At 40.7% G+C, this 22,855-nt stretch overlaps 1 protein-coding gene across 2 annotated transcripts in view; it reads right to left on the reverse strand.

The window, feature by feature from the left end:
- Positions 1–22,855, reverse strand: part of USP32 (ubiquitin specific peptidase 32) — a 287,630-nt gene that overhangs the window by 67,064 nt on the left and 197,711 nt on the right. For both annotated transcript variants that reach the window (XM_089676627.1, XM_089676625.1), the window contains exons 11-14: positions 12,795–12,856; positions 12,604–12,706; positions 2,421–2,604; positions 851–1,026 (exon numbers count right to left, since the gene is read on the reverse strand). In XM_089676627.1, the coding sequence (XP_089532753.1) occupies positions 851–1,026; positions 2,421–2,604; positions 12,604–12,706; positions 12,795–12,856 (525 nt within the window). The remainder of the gene's footprint in view (positions 1–850; positions 1,027–2,420; positions 2,605–12,603; positions 12,707–12,794; positions 12,857–22,855) is intronic.

Here is a 22,855-nt window from a genome sequence, read left to right on the forward strand (position 1 = left end):
TTGTTTCTACTGGATGGTGGGAGTAAAAAGCAGATACTGGTCTGCATGGGGAGTTCCTGTAGATCTCAATGTCCAAGCTACCTCCACCACATGTAATGAAATGTCCAAATTTACATGGGAAGAGGCACAGAATAACAATTTAAACCTTTTGACGTTTATATCCACTGAGTTTGAGTGTTCACTACAAGCTTGTATTATCACTAAAAACTTGTACCATCAGAAATACAAGCTTTTTGACTTCAAATTAGCATTTTATCAAACATCATTTTATCTCACAATCCAAAGAGCTATCATGCTTATGATACTTGTCAATACCTAGCTATTTTTAGTCTAGTTATTGTAAAGGTTAACTTTAAAAAAAAAAAAAATAACAAACATGTCATACTTACTATTATTATACCAGATTTATATAGTGCCAATAGTTTTCATAGCACTTTAAAATATAAAGGGAGACAATATAGCAATGATACAGTACAATACAAGAGAGTTAGGAGGGCCCTGCTCCTAGCAGCTTACAATCTAAAAGGGAGGAACAAATGGTGGGGAATGAACTGATGGGAGAAATAGAAGATTCAGTTTTAGCTGAGGGCAGGATAAGCTTCCCTATAAAGATAGATTTCTGAGACAATATAATCCTAAGTAAATAGCCTAAAAATTGCCCTTTATTTCTTAATTTGCAATGTCACTTGGATGAGTTTGGGGCCTTGTTCTGAAGAAACAGAACAGTGTATATATTACTACAGTAATGGCTCATAAGCAAAGGACCTCTTGCAGTTGTCATTGAAAAACCTTTTTAGCAATAAAAGAAAATGATTTAAATGCATATACTTGATACATAAACACAACATACCTTTACATTCTCCTGCATTACTAATGGTTGGTTGTCAATTGCACCTGGCTTCTGTGGATTAAGCTGCGATAATAAACAGCCATTGGCACCAATCATACCCTGGTTATTGTTATCTGAAGTGTTATGTTGCCGTGCAAAGCACATGTCTGCACCCGTTGTGCTGGAATAAAACAAAGCTGGGAGAAAAATATGGATAAGTATTATTCTGACCGGAAATGTCAGATACACAAGATAACATATATAATGAAATAGATACAGTATTTCTGCAGGTACTGCACATTTTACCTCAAAACAACTGTCCTCAAGTCTTCAAATCATAAAAATATAGCATATAAATACTGGCTGTACAGATGCACATGATGTCCTAAAATGGTTAATCACAAGCCTCTAATATCCTGCTTTTCCTGTGTCTACATCATGTTTTCTCAGGCGCAATGTATAAAAACCATGCAGACGTGGCTGTAAATACTTATTTACAGTTAGCTTAGATGTATAAGCATCTCAGATGCTAGCCACTTCAATTTATTTTTTGCCTAGTGCTTAGTGGAGTATCTACACATATTGATGCTCTAATAATTGCACGCTTAAATACTAAATAAGTAAGAGCACAGATGGTGCCAACACAGTGTTAAAGAGTCAGTTCACTAAAACTTGACATTTAATCAATGGATGGATGCTGGTGGGACACTTACCCATTAACCTTTTATATTACACAGAGACTCTAGCGCCATAGACTCCCCATTAGATACCATCTTTGAACCCCCCACCCCAGCTTCAATCTCTGTAATGTAGAGTAAATGGAAAACATCAATGAAGATTAAGACTCCCATCCTAGTGCCTTCAGAAACTGAGTGGAGCTGGAAACTCATATAAAAAGATCAAATTTCCAAAGTATCAGAGAAATATAAGAAGGTTACAGATTATCCAACCCAAGAGTGTCTAACCAAAAATGAGGCCTCAACTATTTATGGCATTTAATAGGTCAATTGGGAGTAGTAGGAGGAATAGCCCTGTTATTTTAAATATAGAAAAAAAAAACTATTACTCTTTTATTAAAACATCTTATCTTTATATTTCAGAAATGTGTGGCAGAAAACATTGCTAAGTATCTATACTATATGAATTAAAATGAGCCGTTTTTAAACGTGCATACTTCAAATTTTAAAGGTTTATGGAAAACCATCAAAAAAGGCCGAAGAAATTCTGGCCTCTGATTCCATGGCCTTGACCAAGGTTACTCTTGTGAATAAAATCCTATGCAGATACTGCTTTCTTGTGTGTGGTCTATTTGTCAGCGTCACCCAAGGTGATAACTGCAATGCAGGCCTATGCCTGAATGGAAATTACTCTGAAGTGCATTACTTGTCTCTTTCTGTCTCTCTGAGCAAATGGATTAAAACTTCAGGGACCTATGATCGCATACAAAAGAAATCTATAGCCATCTTATCTGATTTTCGACCATCTTTTTCTACTGTGTTGTGTAATGGAAAACATATTCATTCCCCTGTGGACTTAACCTCAGATGAAACTAGACATAAAAGCTCTGCTTGGAAACAGCCTTTATTCTTACTGCTGTTAGTTGACTCGGAAGCTTCCGAAGCACTAGATATGTTATCGGAAGATTTGTCTTCTGTAGTGCCATGTACATTATTCCCTGTCCGGTCATCTTCCCTTTGATCCAACGACGAGGTTCCCAGCGAGTGGCGGCTGCCACTTAATGACGGAGAAGGTTCAATGACAACAGGTTTAGAATCCTTGAAATGAAGGGAATAAATAAGAATAACTAAAACGTCAACACACACAAGTTCATCCAATGATATTTACCATTACATCAAGAGAGAATTCAGCTATTTTGTGCGATTAGATACAAAATAACTATGGCACATCATCTGCACTGAAACCTGTACATTCAGAGAACACTGAATATTGTAGCAGTTGAAGACAATGCAGTCTAATTATGTGTTTAGATACTGGAAATTTCAAGGTGTTAAGGAGTTAAACGTGAGAAAAAAAAAATCCTAGTAAAGAGTTTCTCAGTTTAAAGTGCACTATCCCGAAAGGGAATTCTAAACAGCATGTTATAATGCGAGCAATCAACTTTTGTGATGGTAAAAGGGTCACAGTAATTGCTAGTCCTAGCGAAAGGTGGAGCAACACCTTCAATTCCCTACTGGGCATACATCAAATCTATAAGGATAAACAGAGAGGAAGTGTTTCTAAGGATACACTGTTTGCAAACATTAATAAAATAGTGAAAACATGCTCCCCTTGTATGAATACTGAGCAGCACCTTACAGTGCACTACAGCAATACATGCTTAGTTCCCTTCAATGCACGTTGCTACTCCTTGAATGTCCCTTTCACCCAGGGCAGATTCTGTTCTGGTCAGCAGGGGATCAGCTCACAGTTCTCTTTGATTGGAGAAGAGCAGGGCGGATAACACATCTGTGCCTGCTCAGTTTCCGCAGAGTGGACACGGACAGAACCCACTCTGCTCTATAGGTGGCCAGGAGTAAACGGGCTCCACTGTGTCTACACCCAACTACACAATCAGCCTAAATAGAAGAGGACTGATCCTCCTCCATTTTTCTTTTAGCAGACAGGATCGGACACGGAGGTAGGTGGGCGTAAATGGACTTATGTCCTTTTACACCAGCCTACCTCTGAGTACGATCTGGTACATTTGAATGCATGAACCTACTGATCAGGTCCAGCAGAAAAACTGACAAGCGGACCCAATGTGAAAGGTACCTCTTCTTCTCCAGGCATATCTGAAGAGTAGTGCATGCTTCAAAACACATTACATTACTTTAGGGGTCAGCAGCCTTTTACACATTAAGTATCAATTACCGCTTGACCTCTGGAAGGTATTACCCTCTTCATGACCAGGGCATTTTTTTGCAATTCTGCACTGCACTAGTTTAACTGACAATCGCACAGTCATGCAACACTGAAATTATTATTATTATTATACAGTATTTATATAGCGCCAAAGGGTATGCTCAGTGCTGTACAGTAGCAAGGGGGACTTAACATGAGACAAGACAGTAACAATACACTACACGAGGTGTTCGAGGGCCCTTCTCTTTCGAGCTTACAATCTACATTTTTATCATTTTATTCACACAAATAGAGCTTTCTGTTGGAGTTACTTGATCGCCACTGGGCCTTTTATTTATTTATTTTTTAAACAATATTTTCTACTTTGTTCGAAAACAATCAATGGAAAAAAAAAATCTAATTTCATAAATTTAGGCAGAAATGTATTCTGCTACATGTCTTTGGTAAAAATAAAAAACAAAAAACAACAGAATAAGTATATATTAATCGTTTTGTGTGAAAGATTTAGCATCTACAGACTATGGTATATATTCTGGAATTTACGCAGCTGTGACAGGTAAACTGGTAAAGGCAGTGATCAGCAACTTAGAGGGACTGTGATAGTGTTAGAGTGGTGCTAATAGACCCTCACTGGGAAGATGGCTAACTGACAGTAATAAAGTGATCAGATATAAAACTGTACACTGTCACTTTACTAATGACACTATCTGGAAAGGGGGTCAACTTCTGGGGCAATCAACTGTGTGCCTATCAAATATAATATGTGTAATATTTGCCGCTTTTGCTTATAGATGCCTTGCAACTTGCTTTGCAGGGAGAAGAAACAGCCAGATCGCTGCTCTGGGTACAGTGTCCGATGTGTTTGTGCAGTGAGTGGACACAGCTGATCAGCAGGTCTCACCCATAAAACTTTGGCTGAAAACCATTGACAAAATTGCATTGTGTCCAATCATAGTGCGGGTCAGCAGGTGGTTCGGATATGCACACCCCAAAAACCCAGAAACAAACTTGCAACGTTTATCTTGCTGAGCCTGCAGCAATCACTCAGTCACAGCAAATCTACTGTGACCAAGCAGCAAATGGTTAAAAAAGCATTAGAAAACCACTTGCCACTGAAAATAGTGCACCATGGATCTTAGATCAGCCCTAATACCTGCACCTTCAGACCTTAGATCAGAAACAATTTCTGCACCATCAGAAATTCAGGGATTTTACATTTATACCTGCTGTAGCTGGTGGTTCCATTGGAAGAAGAATCAGGGTAAGCAAGAGGGTTTCTTCACTTAATGTCCACAACCGCAGGGGGCCTACACTGGTACTGGGAGGAGGGCCAGTACCTGAAGTTCAATGATATCAGGTGGGCCTCCCTAAAATGTCAAGGAAGTGGATGGGCTGACACAGTAGACAGGCAGGCTAGGCTTTAGAAGTAAGACCCTGTTAACTAATAATTATAGCCCATAGCAGAAGTGCTGAATTTGTAGGGGTAGTGGCCATTCGGAAGATCCTCCGATCCTACAGCAGGCTTGTCCAAGCCTGTGCGTATCCCACATGACAACCTTCCAGGTGTGCTACCCCTGAAAATTACATTACGTATACACCGTCATGCATGTCGAAGGGTGCCTGCTCCCTGCATTACTTGTTCATCAATAAAGCAGATTCTACTGTACATGTCCCTGTGTGTGGCTGCTGGATGGAACTTGGGAAAAAAAGTATTACAACAAGGCTCTGATGAGCATCGGTATTCACAGTTGACAACACAAGTGGCACCCAACTTCAAAAGAAGTTTCCACCCTGACACCCACATTAAGAATAAGCACATATTGCGGTAGTGCACTATATGTTGTTGCTCAGCATTCATACAATTTCCCTTTGAGATTAATAAATTATTTTACATCTGAATACAAGGTATCATGTTTTAACTACTGTATTACACCATGTGCAAATAGTGTGCATACTTTGAGCTTGGACAGTTTCAAGTGCTGAATTTGAAATAAGAGTGTCATGTTTAGCAAGTACTAGGTGATAAAGAATTACTAGTTTGTTTTCAACATTTAACTTAAAAAGTTAGTTCACCTTTTGCATAAAACAGCTAATGCACTTGAAAGGTTCCAAGTAGAAGTAAATGCATCATGCTGTGAATAAATCTCTTGCTTAATTTAACTGCTTATAAAGGGTTTTCTGGAATTTGGCTTCAATTTGTCAATGTATTTAAATCTGCTATTACATCTAACACCCCACTTCCCCCAAACTGACAATGCTGCTGTCCAAATTTACGCCCTGTGCTCATTCATCCAGAGTGGGGGCACTCTAATACAAGAGGTGTGTTACTAGCTAGATCACTGGGTGAAAACCAGAGGGGAATAAAAATCCAACTGCCCAGTGCCTAAGACTGGGAACACGAACACACACACATGAACACACACACACACACCCCAAAAGTATCGGGATGCCTGCCTTTACACACACATGAACTTTAATGTTATCCCAGTCTTATTCCGTAGGGTTCAATATTGAGTTGGCCCACCCTTTCTGGGAAGGATGTCCACAAGGTTTAGGAGTGTGTCTATGGGAATGTTTGACCATTCTTCCAGAAGTGCATTTGTGAGGTCAGGTACCAACATGGACGAGAAGGCCTGGCTCACAGTCTCCGCTCTAATTTATCCCAAAGGTGTTCTATCGGGTTGAGGTCCGGACTCTTTGCAGGCCAGTCAAGTTCCTCCACCTCAGACCCGCTCATCCATGTCTTTATGGACCTTGCTTTGTGCACTGGTGCACAGTCATGTTGAAACAGGAAGGGGCCATCCCCAAACTGTTCCCACAAAGTTGGGAGCATGAAATTGTCCAAAATGTGTTGGTGTGCTGATGCCGTACGAGTTCCCTTCACAGGAACTAAGGGGCCAAGCCCAACCCCTGAAAAACAACCCCACACCATAATTCCCCCCACCAAACTTTACACTTGGCACAATGCAGTCAGGCAAGTACCGTTCTCCTGGCAACTGCCAAACCCAGACATGTCCATCGAAATACCAGACAGAGAAACGCGATTTGTCACTCCAGAGAACACGTCTCCACTGCTCTAGAGTCTAGTGGGGGAGTGCTTTAAACCACTGCATCTGACGCTTTGCATTGCATTGTGGAAACCACATAAAGGCCACATGAATTTTGGAGGTCTTTAGCTATTGAGTCAGCAGACAGTTGGTGACTTCTGCGCACTGTGCGCTTCAGCATGTGCTGACACTGCTCTGTCATTTTACATGGCCTACCACTTTATTTGCTATTCTACCCAGTTGCTTCCACTTTGTTATAATATGACTAACAGTCGACCGTGGAATATTTAGTAGCAAGAGAATTTCATAGATGGACCTACTGCATAGGTGGCAACCTATCACAGTACCACGCTTGAATTCACCGAGCTCCTGAGAGCGACCCACTCTTTCACATATGTTTGTAGAAGTAGTCTGCATGCCTAGGTGCTTGATTTTATACACCTGAGGCCATGGAGGTGATCAGAACACCTGTATTAAATGAATTGGAGGGGTGTCCCAATACTTTTGGCAATGTAGTGTATATATAACCACAGTGTTTTATCAAACTAAATGTCATACCATAAGGGTTTACATCAAATTGTATGTGAACCTGTACTTCATATTACATTTCTAAATGTGTGTCACAGAGCATATAGTACAATATAGTACTACCTTTAGTGGCCAGACACTTGTGTGCTTCCCTCTAATTTATCTGCACTTTATTACAGATGCCTGACTCCCTGGCCCTATGACTACACCTTTTCCCTGTCCAATGAGACAGCATCAGTGGCCTGTAAATGGCAGTCTCAAAGGATTGGAGGACAGGGGGCAGGGTTTGTAGTTTGTAGAGAATAGCCAGACAGTTAAACGAAGACTGGCCATAGATTACTCCATTTTCTTTCCTTCAACCACGGGTTGAAGGAAAGAAAACTGCTCGATTCTCCCATCAAAACACTTATTGTTGATGGGAAAATACATCCTGTTGCGCTATTGTATTTTGACACAGGAAAGTTTCCCGGCCTTCAAAATACAATGATCGCTGCTGACAGCTATAGTATCGTACAAAAAAAGCCCGACAGGCTGGTTATACTAAAGTCAATTGATAGATTGACTTCAGCACAACCAGCCTGCCCACAAATGGACTGAATTTTAGCCGGATTCCTGCTCAACCGGTCACAATTTGAATAGTCTATGGCTGGCTTAAATCAGAGAGGAGAACAGTTGAGGCTTATTAGCGAACAAAGATAATTGTAAGAATCATTGCTATCTGCTTTTGGGAAAGACAAACTTTTAAATGACTAAAAATAGAGCACAGGCTAATGTTAAGCATATAAGTGCAAATATTAGACTAATAAACAAGTTCACAGCTTTTTTCAAAATTTTCTAGTATTATCCTGTTGTACATTAGCAACATGTTTAATTACCTGCAGTAAATGTCAGTAATGATCAGGACATTTGGGATAAGTGCACAATCCTCCTCATTAACACATAGCTCCAAATTAAACCGTTGTTTCATAAACCTCTTTGTCCACACCTATGCAGCCAAAGATCCTGTCTATTTTGTAATGCCTTTTTCAATTCACTTCTGGCAGCTTCAACAGCCATCCCATAATGCAGAGATCACATTCTGTCTGCAGGCAATGTATTTTCATATCCTATATTGTCATGTCACTAGTACAGAACTTGATAAATATTAAAATATAACCAAAAGGCCTTGAAAATTGCAGTATATATTCAAAAGTTCAAGGCTGTTTCTTCCTAGAAAGAGCTACTCCTATTGCTCAGCAGGTAAACACTACCTGTCATGTACAAGGAAAGCAGAACAGGCCAGAAAGGGCTCATTTCAATGTACAACAGCAGATACATTTTATTTTCCATCTACTAGAACATACTGCAATGGTCAATCCCTGCTGTAAGTGCATGACAACCTGCATTCATATTTTATATTTATATATATATATATATATATATATATATATATATATATATATATATACACACACATACATATACACACACACACACACAGAGGTAGGTCCATATATAGTTGGACACAGGCACAATTTTAGTTTTTTTCAGGTATTTATCAAAACATATTCAAACTATAGTTACATAATGGATATGGGCTGAAAGTGCATATCCATTATTTGAGGGTATGTACATCCAAATTGGAGAAAGGGTTTAGGAATTACAGCTCTTAAGAGTAGCCATCCCCCCTTTTTCAAAGGACCAAAAGTAATTTAACAATTGAATCAAAAGCTGTTTCATGGCCAGGTGTGGGCTACTCCTTTGTTATTTCTTCATCAATTAAGCAGGAAAAAGGTCTGGAGTTTATTCTAAGTGTGGTAATTGCATTTGGAATCTACTCAAAAGGATGTATAAAAGCCCCTGCGCTTAGATTGCACTAATCAATGAAAAGCTGCTAACACCTACTATGTACCAATAAATAGCATCCACAAGACAAAAAATATATATATGGTGCACCGCTAATACCATAATCTATACAGCTAACAATAAGCTGTATCAGAAAAATAAATAAATAGAATAATATCACAACATTATTAATAACATTCAAATCATAAGTGAATATAAATTACCGTCAGTGAATGACACTATAACACATAACAATCACTGGTGCAAAAAGTGACACACTTAATCTGTGACTAGAGGTGATGAATCAGTCCACTTTATACACACCGGTGAAAAGATCTTCATACATGTGAATGTGTCATATGTGCCATGAATCCCAAAATGGTCTGAGTGCCCCTTCACCTCCTTGCAATGACCACAAGGGCCAGCCAGCGTTATAATAACGTTCAGATGTTCTCCTGCGGATCCCTTTCCCAGTAAGGCTGTAATGGTAAGTAACCGGAGCTTTGACCAGACCTCTTCCTGCACTCCACCGCTCTGGCAACACCTCTAGGTTCCACTCAGAAACACAAACAGACAGGCTCCATAGTGTAATACTATCGTGTTTAATGAATAAAATTAAAAATACCCACTCACATGTTAGCAGGTATCAGCAAACATGTTCAGCTATCCTCATAGCATGTGGCTTCATGGAGTCCCAATATGGCGCGTGCGCCGGAAATGACGTCACCGCGTCCCGGAAATGATGATGATCGACGTACCAACGCGTTGCGTCACGAGTATCACGTGACTTCATCAGGGACTGATGAAGTCACGTGATACTCGTGATGCAACGCGTTGGTACGTCTATCGTCATTTCTGGGACGCGGTGACGTCATTTCCGGCGCACACCTGGTGCAGGTCTACAATTTTGTTTCTGGTGTCCTTGGACAGCTCTGTGGTCTTCACCATAGTGGAGTTTGGAGTGTGACTGTTTGAGGTTGTGGACAGGTGTCTTTTATACTGATAACAAGTTCAAACAGGTGCCATTGATACAGGTAATGAGTGCAGGACAGAGGAGCCTCTTAAAGAAGAACGTACAGGTCTGTGAGAGACAGAAATCTTGCTTGTTTGTAGGTGACCAAATACTTATTTTCCACCATAATTTGCAAATAAATTCTTTCCAAATCAGCCAATGTGATTGTCTGGATTTTTTTTCTCATTTTGTCTCTCATAGTTGAGGTCTACCTATCATGCCAAAATACAGGCCTCTCTCATCTTTTTAAGTGGGAAAACTTACACAATTGGTGGCTGACTAAATACTTTTTTGCCCCACTGTGTGTGTGTGTATATATATATATATATATATATATATATATATATATATATATATATATGATAGATATAGAATTGCTTTTTTATTGCCCGCTGAAGTGCAAGATTAATTCTACAGAAACCAAATGTGACAAGATTTATGCTCTGGTAAGGTAAAAAAAGATTGGAACGCCAGATCGTTCAGACCTTGCCAAGCATCCTGCATCCCTTTATGAGATATGCATGTCCTTAAACTGAGCATCAGAATAGGGAAGAAAGGGGATTTAAATGACTATGAATGTGGCATGGTTGTTTGTGTCAGACGGGCTGGTCTGAACATGTCAAAAACTGCTGATCTACTGAGATTTTAACACACAACCATTTCTAGGGTTTACGGAGAAAGGTCCGAAAAAGATAAAACATCCAGTGAGGGGCAGTTGTGTGGATGAAAATGCCTTGTTGATGTCAGGGGGCCAGAGGAGAATGGGCAGACAAGTTCGAGATGATAGAAAGGCAACAGTAACTCCTGTCAATATGGACCAAAATTTCTGAGGAATGTTTCCAACACCTTACTGAATCTATGCCACGCAGAATTAAGGCAGTTCTGAAGGCAAAAGGGGGTCCAACCCAGTACTAGCAAGGTATATCAAATAAAGTGGCCGGCAAGTGTATATATCATTATGTAGTCATTTTAAAAGCTGTTTAGTATGTATGTGCTTCTGCAAAAAGAAATATCTGCATTTTTCCACAATGCTAAAAAAAAGACTTTATGTTTCCCAGAATTACGCAGATGTTTCAACCTTGAGGCTAGTGAGGAAGCACATGTCAAAGGGATGACACTGGAAATAAACTCTTCTACACTAATCTGTCACAACAAATTTTCACTTGGCTATCCAGTGAGCCACACATTTCCTATAATTAGGTCATAATTTAACATTTTGAGGAATCCAGTACAGTATAGGAATGTTAAAAATACCTGGATTCCATAAGTACAAAAATGAACAAGGACAGCACCATATTTACTACCCTGTACTGTAGCATACTTTGCATATGACCCCTTTATAATCAGATTAGATAAACTACACAGAAATGTTTACTGTTTTTAATGAATAAACGTAAATTCTGCAATAGATATCAGAACAAATTAGCAGATAGCCAAATTGGAAAATAAGCGTGCTGGGGAAAAATGTTTTGTTCATTTATACATAGTAATTGAAACAATTTTAAAATTCTTTATAATTTGTGCTAAATTGCATTAACCAAAATCCCTAAGGCTCCTTTCAAACTGTTCCGTTGCAAAAATGCTCTAAAATGCATATGCATTTTTGCTGCGTTTGTAATTTGATTGCAGTGCATTTTCTCTGTGTCTTCTTGGCATGCACCTGTGAAACTTGGACATTTAAATAAAAAAAACAGACCAAAAATGCAACTGCAGGTGTGTTTTTGATGCATTTTTCGTTCACTTCAATAAGGAGGTACGTTTTTTTTTTTTTACATGCATCAAACACACAGCACAAATGCAGCAAGCAGAATGTTTAAAAATGCAACTGAAGCACAACTGACCAATATGAGGAGTCCAATAGGAATTTTCTTCTGCTTTTTTTAAGTGAAAAACTGATCAGTGTGAAAGGGACCTAACAAAGCAAAAAGCTAGTCCTGTACAACAGGGGATTACAAGTATATCATCAAATACGTGTCACCGCTACCAGATCACTTAAAATCCAGAGAGATTAGTTGTAACTCCAAATCTATGCCCATTTCCTCAGTGAAAATGTCTGTGTCTCCCAGCAGGGTGCAGAGACAGCCTATCTTTCTACTGTTTGGCTTTTAACAAAAGACAGGCAGTTTCCAAAGCTGGCTATACAACGCAGATCCCCTACTGCAGATCATGTGCTGCGGGGCTGACTGTCAAATTACCCGAACAGCAGTTGCATCTAATTGGATGCAGTCGCTGTTCATGTTAAAGTTATCCAGCAGGCTGGTTCGACAAAAGGTAATTTAACACCTGACTTGTCAAACAGAGCAGGGCTGAATGGGCCACGTATTGAATTAATTTCAGTTGGTTTCCTCAAGACATATAGACTCTGATTAAGCCTTGTGGGTGGGGTGAAATGCATCAAAAGGCTAGCATTCTGGCAGTTCAAGCAGTGCAGCATCTTTCTTCTATACTTTATAAGCAAAGTTCATTGTTAGGCTTTACATATACTTTAATTCAGCACTTACATATCTGACATATTCCCTCCACTGTTGCCACCACTGGACAGAGATAAGAAACCAGTTATGTCCAAACTGGAGGCCATGCCGACTTTCTCGTTCCAACCATCCCCTGAAAACAAATGCAAATTCTGTTAAGTATTGTTTAACAATAGGAGTTAGAATTAAAAAAAAAAAAAGAGTGAATAATAATGGTAAACCTGATGATCTGTCCTTCTTCTTCTGGGGTAGCTGGCCTTAAACCCAAAACTATGTGGCAAACCTATAAAGATAATGACAGAAATTAAAGCACACTCCTCATATTAGGTGAATGCTTATCTTCAAAGTGTAAAAAAAAAAAACCGCTTTTGGGAAAATCATTTTTCAATTACCTTATAAAATCATGCAGGACATTGACAACAACATGAAAATAAAAAATTAAAAAGGGACCCAGACAAAGTGTGGGGTACTTTAAGTGCATGTTTCGGAGACTGCAAAAAAGGTGGTAACAGGATCTCTAGCTAGCATCGGAAAATATACAACAGGACAGCAATTAATATATCAGATTGTCCAAAAAAATGATAATGTCATATAAACACTATATTGGGTACTGCACTCTAGTGTGCGAGAACCTTGGTAGCCCCTACATGTGGAATTTTGGTTGATTAAAAAAAAAAAATCGAACCCCTTCTTTCACGCTGCTTGACCTATATAGCTAGTACAGAATGACCTTCAGAAAAGACTGAGACCGGGACACTGGACTCACCAAGAGAAAAATGAGGAATAAGCGTCCTAGGAGGCCATTGCTCCTGGCATGTGTAGCATTGTTTTATAGTTCTTATCACTGAAACATCTGTCTAGGTATACAGCTAACTCGAAAAACTTCTGCCCTCCAAAGATTTTTTTTTTTATCGTTATACTTGGCCTATCCACCACAAGCGGTGCTATAATGCACATGCGTCTCTCCTGGTTCCACAACCATAGAAACACCACCACTGTGCCACTGAATTAAATAAACAATTTACCATTAAGACTTTTAAATCTAGCATTGCCCTTGCCTTTCATACAATTCTGAGTAAACAGCATTTCTACTAAATATAGTTACTTCAAATTCCCATACTGATCAGTGCCATATAAAAGAACAAATCACTGCAAATGAGCAATAGAAAATCCTCTATAGGGCAAGGATAACTTATTTGCTTCAGCCGCTGGTGGAGCTTTCATTCCTTACAATGACTGCCTTACTGCTTGTTCCATAGCATTCTACTTAACAGCAGTGAACTGGCATCAGTAAAGAACTACTCACATTATATAAAGCTGACTTATCCTTTTCCAGGCACAATAAAAGCTTGTAGAGAACAGATGCTCGGCTTCTTGGATCATTTGACACCGACAAAGACATATATAAACCAAACCTTTCACAGCAAGATAAGCAGCTTCTCAGTACATAGTATCATTTAAGCTTACAGCGTATATGCGTCGCTTTTAAAATCAAGCGTCAGACTCCTTTGGGGGACGCATCACAAGAGTTCGAAGAGATTATGTTTCCTAAAGCATATTACAAATGGACGATAGCAAGTGATACTTAAACAAACATACAGTAAATAATGTTCAATATGTTTTACAGTAGTAGAGCTCTTATTTAAGACCTAATATTCCACTGCACCCAAATTTTTTTGTTGTGCTTTGCAGGTGAAGTTGAATTATTATTTCAGAATTAGTGGAATAATCTTTTCAGTTTCCTGTACTCCCACCTGCAGCTGTCAGTGTTAGGTGGATATGTCCTTCTTGCATGTTGGTTCCTGAGATATCAAAGAAGTCTCCGAGATATAAAAAGTTAGTGGGTAAATTAAAGTGGTTGTAACCTCAGACATGAAATATTAACAAAGCATATCTCTCTATAGCGTGTACTTGTCTCAAGTAAGAGCACTAAATGTCTTTTCTCTCTGCTGCCTCATTCCTCTGTCTTCTATCTGCATGAGTCACTTCTAACAAGTTTACCTGACACCAAGAGAAAAATGGTGACAGGGTAGGGGCCCCCAGCAGATTGACAGCCTCATCTCTGTTCCTGTGTGCTATGTGAAAGGGGGGGAGGGGGTCCCTTCCCTCCAATCAGCTTTCAGAAATCTCTTCACTGAGCTGTGCAAAGTGTAACTTCATCTCCCTGCCCCTTTTTCTGAATTCTCAGACAAGCTGTATAAATTTTGGACTTTACTGCAGTGCCACGCAAAGATTGCAAATATCTCTGTAGCAGCACCAACTACTATGATCGGCAGCTAACCCAGTGGTTCCTCAGGTATGAAATATGCATACTTACATTTGTCCACGGTGGCCCAAAGGATGTATGCAATACAGATCATACCCGGAGTTACGTTTTAAAGAAGGGATTGGTAATTTTTTCCCTGCAGATTACTTTAAGGGGCATGTTTATAAAGCAGTGAAATCTGACATTCATCAAACATTCTCTGCAGGTGAACCTACCTACCTGGTGCATGTGTTTTGAATGACAGTGACTGAATCAACACCAGAGTTTGTTCATAAAACAGTGCATGTGAAATTTTAGCAGACTCCCAAAAGGTACTGCTTTTGACATAACTAGGATCATATTGATAAAAAAAATAGAAAAAAAAAACAACCACAATTTTCTAGTTTTAAGTTTAGACAGCTTACATAAATAACTTGGAATGGTACAAAGGTAAAAGTAAAAAATGTTAATAAAGTGGCATTTATTATATTTTCTTGGTATTATTATTATTTAGCCTGGGTTCACATATATGCAGTGCAGTATAACTGCATGTGATTCACACAGGAACCGCACCACATTCCTGTGCAAATCACATGCGATTTGTGTGCGGTGCAATTGGAGCCATACATTTTGTATGGCTCAGATCGCACCGCACTCGCACCAAAAATGTGCAGGACCCTTTTTTTGGTCCGCACTAGAATCGGATTGCATGGGTATTCACACCTATGCAATCCAATTCTGCACACTGCACTGCGTTTTGCAACCGCTTTCAGGGTGTTATTAACTTAACATACACACCCGCAGTGGTTCGCATGAAGGGGGTGCGATTCTGATGCGGTGCAGAATTTTCACTGAAAACGCTGTGAATTCTACACCGCATCAGTGTGAACCAGGGCTAACTGTAGTTTCCTTTAGGAATTGAAAGTTGATGCAAATAATTCCTACAGGTGCCTCGACTTCTACTTTATCCATATCCACTTCTTCTTCCATATGTTGACTACTGTTAGCTATTCCCAGGGACAGTCTGGAACATTCCCCACTGTTTTCCCTCTCACCTCTTACACTTATTCCTTGTTGTCTGTCTGGAGTCTGTTTCTCCTGTGAGGGTGTGTATTTTTTAATTGACCCTGTTTGGGAAGCTTTAGGCCCTCCTCCCTTTGATACTTTGTTTTTCATGTTGTCAGGGGGAGGTCTATTTTTTATTTGATATCAAAATTAGTTGTCTTCCATGAGTATCCCCCTCTCAGGTCTTTTCTTCCTTTTTCTCTCCCCCCACTCCCTAACTGATCTATCCGGGTCCTCCTCTTCTTATCTGTTTTACATTGTCCTCCTTCTGATTTTCCTCTAAGACCCTCTGGGTGAACCCCTCCTCAGTTTAAACATATAGTTCAATACATACAGTTCAGTTCCCATGCAATATATTAATCTCAGAACTTTTGCCGCTCTCACTCACCCTCTTATCCCCAATACGGCTTTTCCCCCGTATGAAATCTTTGTCATATATGAAGAAAAGGGCTTCTCTGAAAAACATTTCCAGCACTCTGAACAGGTATACAACTTCTCCTCCGTGTAAGATCTCTGATGTGTGTGAAGACTAGGCTTCACTGAAAAGTATTTCCCGCACTCATGACAGATATACGGCTTTTCACCTGTGTAAGATCTCTGATATATGTAAAGTCTAGATTAATCTGAGAAAACATTTCCCACATTTGAAACAGGGATATAGCATCTACCTCATGTGAGGTCTCTGATATATATGCAGGCTGGACGTCTATGAAAAAAACATTTCCCGCACTCTGAACAAGGGTATGGCTGCTCCCTCTTGTATTATCACTGGTATAAATAAAAATAGGACTTACATGAAAAACATTTCCCGCACTCGAAACAGGAATACTTCTCCCCATATGAGATCTCTGGTTTCTATAGAGACTGAACTTCTCTGAGAGACTTTCCCGCACTTTAGGACTTCTCTTCCTTTACTCCAAGTGAGGGGTGAGGCAGCTCCAGGTACTCTCTTCTGGGGAACATTGCACTCGACATTCCCCTCACACAATGAGTGGATTGCAGGGGGGGGGGGGGATTCACCCAGCCCGTTTCCGCGTGTCTCCAGCTGCCACGGTGCCGTGTGCAGGAGGAAGAGAGCCGGCGTCTCCCTTGCTCCAAGAAACGCCGACTGGCTCCTCTGCCTCCCAGAGCTCCCCTGCGGCAGATCACCTGATCGCCTGGCGTCCACTGAGCTCCGGGGAACACACAGCGTCGGGCCGAGAGCACAGGAAGACCCGTCGCGATGGCTGCCACTCCCGGAGGTCCTCCGTCCACGCCAGGCAGGCCCCCCCCTCTCCCTGGCTAGTCTCTTTAGGGCTTCCTGCACATCTCTCCCCTTCTCGGCAGGACACTGGAGGTGCTTGGGAGCCAGGAGCGCTCACATCAAGCTCCCACTCCAAGCCATGGTCAGGCTCCTTCCTGGGTGTGCTTTGGTATGTTTTGATTTAAATTTTTGACAGTTTTGTGGCACTAGTCTGTTCAATTTATCTATGCCCTGCTTTTGGTGGTGATTAATGCAATGCTAGAACCTGGATATCTGAACTCCAGGAGCAACTGCTTCTATAACTATTTGTTACATTACTTAACAGGAGAATGATATCATATTCCCTGCATTTGTATAGCATTTCAAACCAGTTGGCTGTGGAGGTGTTGCAGGTCAGTAACAAACACTGTGGGTGGAGCACAAGCTTGCACCACTCTTCTAAATTTAGAAAACAGAGCAGATACTATTCTAATTAACAAAAGGGGCACCTTTTGTTGTGGTCACTATTTCACCTTGAGGAAAGGACCTTGCACAGCTATAAAACATTGGCTTATTTGACTGATGTGACATTGCACTAATTAAATGAGTGTATAGGTTTCCAGTGGAAGTGCTGGTTACGTCTTAAAGTTTTATTGTGAATTATGTAATTATATGGCACTATCCACTACAGCAGGGGTCCTCAAACTATGGCCGGCCGAGGACATTTATCCGGCCAGCCGGGTGTTTTGAAATATTTGGCACCCCTCTGCGTACTTTCACGGCGGCATCCCCTGCATACTTTCACTTTCATTCCACCAGCACCGCTCTGACTGGGTCTGCCTCTCCCTCACCTGCCCCTCGGCTCCACCCCAGTGATAGTACTGTGTGCTGGGGATGAAGATCCGGCCAGAGCGGTGAGTAAATGACAGAGGGGTGGAGTCTGTGATCTCTGGAGGGGCTGTCTGCAGTTCTCCCGTACTGGGCAGTGACAGACAGCCGAGGAGAAGACACTGATCAGACTGCATTGATGGACACTGGTGAGGCTGCATTAATGGACACTGATCAGACTGCATTGATGGGCACTGGTGAGGCTGCATTAATGGACACTGATCAGACTGCATTGATGGACACTGGTGAGGCTGCATTAATGGACACTGATCAGACTGTATTGATGGGCACTGTTGAGGCTGCATTGTTGGGCACTGGTGAGGCTGCATTAATGGACACTGATCAGACTGCATTGATGCGCAGTGCAGTCTGTATGTCTCTGTGTGGGCAAAGTTATTGCTGGTATATTGTTTTTGTAGCGCTGTATATATATATATATATATATATATATATATATATATATATATATGTATTTTACTAATAGCAATTTCTTTTTTTTTTTTAAATATAGTCCGGCCCTCCAACGGTGTGAGGGACAGTGAACTGGCCCCCTGTTTAAAAAGTTTGAGGACCCCTGCACTACAGTCACTATAAGCATCCATCTACTACCAAGGTCAAATACTGAAAGGAGTGAGGTCCTCATCCTTTGATTTATTGTAAAGCAGCCTACAGCTGGCATGGGGGGAGCCTATCTGCCCAACAAAGACAGGCTGCCAAGTCAGACTGATGTCTAAGAGTCTGTGAAAATACAGAGGTAGTCTGTGTCTGAACAGACAAGTGTGTGAGAGCTAAAAAATATAAAAATAAAAAGTAGTTGTATGCGAGCAGACAGCAGGACTGGAGAGAAGCTTCCGCACCCTGTAAAGTCATCACTAACATGAACTCCATGTTTTTGTACTCAAGTAAGTTGCAAACCAGGTCTTATCTTGCTCCACAGCTCACAGACCCAAAGCTCATTGAAGTTAAAAAAATTAAAAAGGGTAAGTTCGGAGTCTGGGCTAGAGATTAGAGATGAGCATGGGCCTGCTCTGAACTCAACAGGGCCTGACAGTAAGGCTGGGTTCACACTGATGCGGTACGAAATTTGTAGCATTTTCTGTGCGAATTTTGCACCTCAACACGATTGCACCCTATTTGTATGAACCGCTGCGGGTGTGTATGTTAACAACACCCCGAAATCGGTCTGCAAAACACGGTGCGATGTGCGGAATCGGATCACATAGGTGTGAATACCCATGCAATCCGATTCTAGTGCGGACCCAAAAAAGGGTCCTGCACCTTTCTGGTGCGGGTGCGGTGCGATCTGAGCCATACAAAATGTATGGCTCCAATCGCACCGCACACAAATGCATGTAATTTGCACAGGAATTTGGTGTGGTTCCTGTGCAAATCACATGCAATGTACCGCACCGCATTAGTGTGAACCTAGCCTAATACCCTTTGATTATCAGTCAGTGAAAACTAATGAAAGGGTCGGCAGCAGCATTTCCAAATCATAATTTGCTACATTTCCTCTGCTTACTATGTTGTAAAAGAAAGTGATGGGAACAACAATGTAAAAAGTAGAACATAATTACTGTGATACGATATCACAGCAATCACATGCTACAGAGCCACTCACGTCGACTCAGTACACTGTATCTCAACTGAACCATCTGACATTGGCTTGGTTTACAGCCACTGACAAGCACAGTGGCCGTCTGAAGGCTGCTTCTACATGAGTGTTTATAAATGACAGTGGGAAAATAACAGTCCACCAATCCGCCATTTAGAAAATCACCACAGTAGAAAAGTGATTATACAGCGAAGCTGAAACTGGGGCAGCTCTGTCCTAAGGAGGAATAGAAAGATATGTAGCAAAATTGCCAAGAGGCTGAAATACATGTTACTTTGATGTTTGGATAAAAAAAAGTGGGCAAAAAGTTCTACAACGTATTCTGGTAAGGGGACTGAGTCCTTGGAAAACTCTCTATTTGAAGGTAAATCTCACAAAACAAGTGTTTGTGTGCACATGTAATTTAATTACATCTTAGCTATACTGTAAAATTCTCCAGGGCTAAAGAACTGCTTTAAAACTTGTATGCAATACTGAGATGGAAAATGAGATGCAGATAAATGGCTAACGTTTTTCATGTTGTATTTTTGTAAAATCAAAAAAGTGTCAACAAGTAATAATTGATTTTTTATGCTGGGAAGTATAATTGCAGCTGTTAATTGAACACTCCCTAATCAGCACACAGACATGCAATGTAGTACACTAATTTTAGTACACTCAAGCACCCAACAGAGAAAAGAAAAAGAGGTTTCTACGTCATTCGGCCTCCTACAGAACAAACATTTCTAATACAACAGTAATCAACATCTTACACCTGCTCCTAGAAACTGAAGGGTTATCAAATGACACAGAGATGTAATGTCTGCTATTTAAAAGCAAGTCTATAGATTGATACCACTCCGTAACATACACAAAAAAAACAAAGCGCAAATATTGCATAATTAAATATTACAAATCAAATGTTAACCCTTTGACAGTGACATTTTATACTAGAGAGTAGCTGGGGGAATCCACCGAGCAATGTCATTTTAAATCGAATCCAACATTTTGTTCTGTGTCTGGTAACCTTTCAGTTACAGATTTAACGCGTCATGTTCTTCAAAAAAGTATTTTTTACATTAAAAAAAAAAAAAATCATCTCAATAAAAGAATATATATACATTTGTTAAATTCAATACTGGGTGGAGGAGATCTGCTGGATAATGTAGAAGAAAATGAAAAGAAAAATTTCAGGGCCTGTGTTGACGGGCTTTTGTTCACATCAGACGGGTTTTGCATTTCCATACAAGTCCATTGAGCACGCAAAACCTGTACAAGGGCCCGTTCACAGCACAAAAACGTCTTTCAGATCTGTTCTGGATACGTTTCTGCATGCTCGTTTTTTTTTGTGTTCCAGTGCATTCTTGTTGCCTTTTTTTAATTTTTTTTGGGCCAGTTCACACCACAGAGACGCAGTCCAGATGTGTTCATGTGTGGTTTTAATGTGTTCCAGTGCGTTTTTCGGAGTTCCGGTACATTTTTTTCCTTCTTTTTTCCATCACCTTAAATAAGGACACGTGCGTTCTGGTGCCCTTTTTGTTGTGTTTAAGTGTATTCCAATGCGTTTTTTATGCGGTTTACCACATTCCAGTACAGTCTATTGCAGAAAAAGTCGGCATGTTCTACTTTTGTTTCTGGAACTGGAACACACTGGAGCTGCTGTGAACTATGCCACTGGAAACCATATACGCTATTCTCCATGGGTTTCAATGCAGAAATAAAGCAATAGACTGCATGTGGGCCCTTAAAATATTTGTTGACATTCCAAATGTTTTGGGGGCTTTTTTCAGTGTGCTGGGGTCCGGTGCATTTTTTTATGCGTTTTACCACGTTCCAGTACAGTTCTGTGTAGGAAAAAAGCAGCACGCTGTACTTTTTATTTCTTGAACTGAAATGCACTGGAACTGACCGCACTTTTGTGAACTATGCCATTAGAACTCATATAACCTACTTTCCGTGCATTTCTGATGGAGAAAAAAGCACTGCACTGCCTGTGGTGTGAACGGGCCCTGAGGCAGGTCAAATGCAATTCCTAAGGAGGTCAAATGCACCTGTCAATGAATTCTGACATGTCACAAACTGATATCACAGATACCATTAACACAAGCCCTTAAGATAAATAATGAGCTCCATTGTATTGTTACTATGTACAGGTAATTATATAGTGCTGACAATTTATGCAGCCCTCTGCAAACTTTACATCGACATCAGTCCCTGCCCTCAAGTGGCATATACTCTAAGACCTCCGTCTCACATGCATACATACAAATGTTAGGGCCAAGTTAGACAGGAGCCATTTAGCCTTCCATCATGTGTTTGGAGTGTGGGAGGAAACCTACGTAAACACAGGGAGAACGTGCAAACTTCGTCCAGTGTTCGTCCCAGTGTTGGGATAGGACGTGGAAACAAGGCTAAGCAACTAAACTATGAACAAAAACATAGGAACTCTGGTGCAGAAAAATAGCAGCAGATGCCCCTGACAGATGAAACAAAATTTGAAATATTTGGGGGGCAGTTTGTTCACAAAAGGCTGGTAAAGCATGGTGGATGTTCTTTGCACGTTTGGGGCTGCATTTCAGAAAATGGAGTTGGAGATTTGGTCAGGATCAATGGTGTCCTGAATACTGAGAAATACAGGCAGATACTTATCCATCATGCCATACCATCAGGGAGGTGTGTGATTGGCCCCAAATTTATTCTGCAAGAGGACAACAACCCTAAACATGCAGCCAAAGTCATTAAAGCGATTCTAAAGATAAATTCTTTTTTTTTTACTTATCTACTGTGTGCAGTGGTTTTGCATAGAGCAGCCTGGATCCTCTTCTGCTGAGGTCCCTCGCAGGCTCTCCTGGCTCCTCCTTTCTGTTGGTTGCCCCTAGAGCAAGCAGCTTGCTATGGGGGCACCCGCTGCTCTGTGTGTCCATTCACAAACGGAGCTGTGACTTGCCCCCCCCCCCCCTCCTCATTGGCTGACTGGATGTGACTGTCAGCAGCATGAGCCAATGACTCCCGCTTGCTGTCTCAGCCAATGAGGAGGCGGAGACCCGGGACATGCACATCTATGGATCGTGATGGGACTTAGGTGAGTATTGAGGGGGCTGGGGGCACTGCTGCACACAGATGGTTTTTTGCAACCTCTTTAAGAACAATCTTCAACATAAAGAAAAACAGGAGTGGCACCATTGACAGTAAACCTGTCCAATTAGAAAATCCAACATCAAAGTGATCAGTAGATCCAAATATTAGGCCTCATTCACACAAATGTATC

Source organism: Staurois parvus, unplaced genomic scaffold (assembly GCF_062004578.1).
Source record: "Staurois parvus isolate SC_StPar_1 unplaced genomic scaffold, SC_StPar_1.0 ptg000172l, whole genome shotgun sequence".
Classification (NCBI taxonomy): domain Eukaryota; kingdom Metazoa; phylum Chordata; class Amphibia; order Anura; family Ranidae; genus Staurois; species Staurois parvus.